The sequence below is a fragment of the Micropterus dolomieu genome, linkage group LG09 (assembly GCF_021292245.1).
Source record: "Micropterus dolomieu isolate WLL.071019.BEF.003 ecotype Adirondacks linkage group LG09, ASM2129224v1, whole genome shotgun sequence".
In the NCBI taxonomy this organism is placed as follows: Eukaryota; Metazoa; Chordata; class Actinopteri; order Centrarchiformes; family Centrarchidae; genus Micropterus; species Micropterus dolomieu.
The window spans coordinates 19,053,883-19,059,368 of NC_060158.1; the positions used below are offsets into that span (position 1 = coordinate 19,053,883).

The window sequence follows — 5,486 nt, forward strand, 5'->3', positions numbered from 1 at the left end:
ACTCCTATTTTAGCTTCATTACACTGGCTCCCAGTATGTTTTAGAATTGACTTTAAAATTCTGTTGATCACTTTTAAAGCTCTTCATGGCCTCTCGCCTTGTTATATTTCTGAACTTTTAGTCCCATACGCACCAGCACGTACCTTGAGATCCTCGGGCAGAGGTCTGTTGTCTGTTCCAGAGTCTCGACTGAAAACTAAAGGGGACAGAGCGTTTGCTGTCAGGGCCCCGAGGCTCTGGAACAGCCTGCCCGAGGAAATCAGGTCGGCTGAGTCAGTGAACTCTTTTAAGTCCCTTCTTAAAACATACTTTTATAGGAGAGCCTTTCCCGATCTTATTTGACTTTATTTTATCCCTTTTATTTTATTCTATTTTACTAATTTTATATTTATTTTAAACGTGTATTTTAGTCTTTTCAATGTTTTCATGCTTTTATCTTGTATTGTTTTTATATTATTGTCTTTTGGGTATTATTGTCTTTACACTTGTTAAAGCACTTTGTAACTTGTTTTTGAAAAGTGCTCTACAAATAAAAATTATTATTATTATTATTATTATTCACTTTTTAAAAAACTAAATTTTGTGTATTCAAGTGTTTTTTCCTTGTCACCTCGAGATTTCTTGAAACAAGTAAAGCTTCTTAGAATAACAAGTTGAATTAGAATTGTTTTTAAAAATGTTATTTTCTCTCAATTTAAGGAGTTAATCGTTTCACTTTTAATCAAAGCTCCCTGACTGTGCTGTAAATTTATCTGAGATCAGCAGGAAGGCGCAAACCATTTCACTGCTTTATATTCAAACAAGTTAAACCGACTAAAACACTGCAGAGCTGAATAGTGTAGCAATGTACACTCACTTGTCACTTTATTAGGTACACCTGTTGAATTTCTTGCACATATAGCTAATCAGCCAATCACATGGCAGCAACTCAATGCATTTAGGTATGTAGACGTGGACAAGGTTGTTGGTGCCAGACGGTCTGATCTGCCTGGCCTGATGAGTCTTGATTTCAGCTGCGACATTCAGATGGTAGGGTCAGAATGTGGTGTAAACAACATATGCATGGATCCATCCTGCTTCGTATCAACGGTTCAGTCTGGAGTTTGTGTTGTAATGGTGTGGGGGATATTTTCTTGGCACACTTTGGGCCCCTTAGTACCAATTGAGTATTGTTTAAACACAACAGCCTACCTGAGTATTGTTGCTGACCATGTCCATCCCTTTATGACCACAGTGTACCCATCTTCTGATGGTTACTGCCAGCAGGATAATGCACCATGTCACACAGCTCAAATCCTCTCAAACTGGTTTCTTGAACATGACAATGAGTTCACTGTACTCTAATGGCCTCCTGTGACCAGATCTCAATCCAATAGACCATGAAGAATTAAGGCAGTTCTGAAGGCAAAAGGGGGTCCGACCCGCTACTAGCATGGTGTACCTAATAAAGTGGCCAATGAGAGTATGTCACACCTGTGTCCTCCCTCCTCAGTAAGGCGGGCATCTGTGAGATGTTCGAGGGCCACCAGGGACCGGTGACGGGTATCAGCTGCCACAGCGCAGTGGGCACTGTCGACTTTTCCCACCTCTTCATCACATCCTCCTTCGACTGGACTGTAAAACTTTGGAGCACCAAGGTAGGATGTGTGGGGGGTTGATTGTGAGAGGTTGCAGAGAGAGAAAATGTGTGTGAAAGAGAGTTGATAGTGAAGAGAGAATGAAGTAGTTGGGGGGGGCTAAGTTTTCCAAAAACTGAGAAACTTTTTGGAAAATCAGTCTTCTCTTACTAGTTGTGTGTATGTGTGTGTGGGAATAAATTGGGAAAGTTCTGCCACTGGCTTTATGGATACTGGGTGTGTGTACTAATAACACAGTTAGGGTCTATGACAAGTTGCACTTATTGCTCCACATATTGTTTTAGCCTAAATTCAGCCTGTCAGGCAATTTCCTCCTTGGCTGTGCGCTGCCCCCACATTAAGGTCTGCTAATAAAATGCTGTAGTTTTATAGATAGTACAGAACATGCATACAGCCAATACTATCGAAGTAGGCTGGATGTTTACGACAGTGAGGCCTTATTCAGGGAAAAAACAGCCTCTGGCAGATTCACAGTAAAAGTAGAACATTGGTCACTGTCACTTGAGGACAAAGAATAATAATTAACACTGATTAGGTGTAAAAAGGCCTTCAGTGTAAACACTTAGTTTATTTTTAGGATCAAAACTGAACTATAACCCCATTCATTTTATTTATAAATGTTTAAAAAAACTGCACACAGATCTCATTCATAAATCTTTCACCGCAAGACTGTTTTTACCCTGCAAAAGTTAGATCAGACCAGTTCCTCATATCAGGTCTTCATCAGATATTAAACATTGTGCACCTGAGCGAGTTAGTGCGAGTTAGTGAATCTAACTTTCATCTGGCGAAACGTTTCTGAAGGTGGCCGCTCCTCCCCTCGCTAGTTTTTGAGTGACCTAGTCCAGTGGTTCTCAAAGTGGGGTCCTTGAGGGAGTTGTAGAGGGTCTCCAGCAAAAAGTGTAATAATTTATTTTTGTAATAATTCTATCCATAAGTAACACAATGACAGAATGTCACAGGTTTCATACACTTTCTGTAATAAAAGCTCTAAAAGCAAAAATTCTATCAGAATAGGAGTCCGTGGTCTAATTTGAGTCAGTTTAGGGTTCCTTGATATGAAAAAGTTTGAGAACCACTGATCTAGTCCACTCAGGGCATTTGTTTCCCTTTCAAACCGATGTGATGAATTCCACTTGGCAGCACTGCAGTGGCAGCATAAAGCCAACTGTTGCTGTTTCTGTCAGAGTGAGTGTTAGAGAATAGAAAAAGTTAATACATTCATTATGGTGGTGAGACACGGTGGAGTATGCGCGGGTACATTTGTGAATACTGCACAGGGGAAGAAATTCTGCGATGACAACGAGATTATAAACTGAGATATTTCATTGTTAAGTTCATGTATTTGAGTGGAGGAGAAACGAGGATAGTGAGGATAAAGAAGGAAACAGGAGGATGATGAAGGTACGAAGTTAAGACCGATGTCTGTCTGAGGTAGAAAGGGTCAAAGGTAATGGGATAGCAAGAAGTAGCAGAACAGGTGATGCACACTGCAGACAAAGGAGGAAGAAGGAAGGAAAGAAAATGGTGAGAGAGCGAAAAATGGCTGGAAGAGTCAGCAGGGAAAGGGCCAGGAGGCATAGAAAAGACAAAAACATGTTCTGGTTAATAGTGGAGGTGAGGCTAACATGGAAGGACAGAGGGATCAACATGAGCAGGGCATCAAACGGCAAACAGACCTGTTCAATATGAGAAAAATACATAATGTATATTGCATAATACCTCCAGCTTTATGCCAGATCCAGTTACAGTGTTCATACTTGGCTGTGACAACAGGCAGTAAAGCACTCATGTTTGCATGCAGCTAGTCCATAAGTCTTATGGTGCGAAGGGTCCCGTGACACATATTAAAACATATCTGTGGATTTTTATCAGAAGAGTGTGTTATTTTTCAGGATTTGGGAATTCCCTTTCCTTTGAGGGGCACCGCAGGAATGTGTGTCTGTCTCTTATCCCACAGAACCCATATTTGTGTGTGGGTAGGTAAATACCTGAGTGTGTGTGTGTGCATGCAAATATAGACACACCACACATGCCTCGCGTGCACCTTAAGCAAACTGCCTTTGCTTACCTAAAACCCCCTCGAGGTTTGACTTCAGCCCAACTGGTGTAACACACACACACAGTCACACATTCGCAGTGAATTCTCTTTGCATTCACACACATTTGCCCTCACACTTCAAAAAGGGCCGTCGCGCAGAAGTCTGCTGATGTTGTTTCACTCAGCGGAGCAAATAGTGTGGTTAGTGAAAACATTTAGTCGGCCAGAGTGTGAAGCCGTCACGACAGCCGGGAGCGGGTTTATGATTGTGCATAACTTGAACCATCTTGCTCTCTTGACCCCAAACCCAGCATCTGCTTAGTGATTGGATGGAGCATAATCATTCCACTTTTGCTTTCTTAAGAAGTTAATTACATCACTGTGAGTTCAGGTGATTGTTAACGAGTGTTGATCATGTTTCAGATTTGCGTCTATGTACTGAAAATGGCATCTTGATATTCAGTTAAGGATTACGTGCTGTCGTTTACTTTTTTAGCCCCGTTTGTGAAGCAGTTTCTAACGTGAGTCATCTCAGTCCCCTCAGTGTGTAGCCTAGTTATTAAACCTGGTGTGAAGCTAGTGGGATAGGAAATTGAGACAGAGAGTCATTGTAGTCCTGAAAGGTTATTTATATGTTGTTATATTTCAGTGGGACTTTATTAGCAGGGATATCAATGCCACGGTCAGAAGACACGGGCTGGCATGTATTTTTGCGTCAATATCTAAAGCATTAAATGCTTAATTTAACTTGCACCCATCCATTAATTTTACTGATTTACGTCAATAAACTGACATTGCACGGTGTGTTTCAGTGATGGTTTTCCAGTTCAAACCTGCTTGAGGCTCCGCAGCTTCTCAGCACAGGAAAGATAATGACAAGCAGTTGCTTCATGTGCGGCGCCACAAGGATTAAGCTTCATTTTAAGATTAGTTTTAAGACTTGTTGCTGCAGATTATTTACCTAAATCACCTTATTTAAGAAAGGTAGATTATGGGCAGACTACAGTAAAACAGTAGTTTACATTTTGAATTGTCAGTAGATGCAGTAGATGCATCTCTAACATGATGTATTACTTACGTGATACTTTTAAAAACATTATCACAAATGAGAGTGTTCTCCAGCCCACTTGATGTAATACCTACAAAGTTTTTACTGAAAGTAATAGATTCTGTTGGGCCCCATTTGATCTCTGTTTTCAACAGTGTCCCTGATTATTTTAAAATGGCTTGCGTGAACCCACTTTTAAAGAAACCTGGTTTAGATCCCTCCCTCCCATAAAATTTTAGACCAATTTCAAAACTGCCTTTTATTGCAAAGATTCTAGAAAGAATTGTGTACAAACAGCTGCTCACTGTACTGGAAAATAACAAAATATTTGAAAAGTTTCAATCTGGTTTCAGGATGTACCACAGCACTGAAACTGCCCTGCTTAAAGTCCCCAATGACCTTTTAATGTCTGCTGATGAAGGCATGTGCTCAGTCCTGGTACTCCTGGACCTTAGCGCTGCTTTTGACACCATTGATCACAACATCATGTTAGACAGACTGAGGCACTGGGTGGGGATCTCTGGTACTGCCCTAGAATGGTTTTCATCCTACCTGTCAAATAGGAAGTTTTGCGTGTCTGTAAACAACTATGTCTCTTCGTTCTGTCCAGTTAAATATGGTGTGCCTCAGGGGTCGGTCTTAGGACCCATTTTGTTTTCCTTGTATCTGCTTCCCCTTGGACATATTATCCATAAACATGGCATTTCTTTTCATATTTATGCTGATGACACACAAATATACTTGCCTGTCAGATCCACAG

The 5,486-nt window shown here is 40.8% G+C and overlaps 1 protein-coding gene across 14 annotated transcripts in view; it reads left to right on the forward strand.

Annotated features, from left to right (window-relative positions):
• The window catches only part of LOC123976658 (cytoplasmic dynein 1 intermediate chain 1), a 55,881-nt gene that overhangs the window by 41,880 nt on the left and 8,515 nt on the right, over positions 1-5,486 (forward strand). For all 14 annotated transcript variants that reach the window (XM_046058983.1, XM_046058985.1, XM_046058995.1 and 11 more), the window contains one exon: positions 1,493-1,637. In XM_046058983.1, the coding sequence (XP_045914939.1) occupies positions 1,493-1,637 (145 nt within the window). The remainder of the gene's footprint in view (positions 1-1,492; positions 1,638-5,486) is intronic.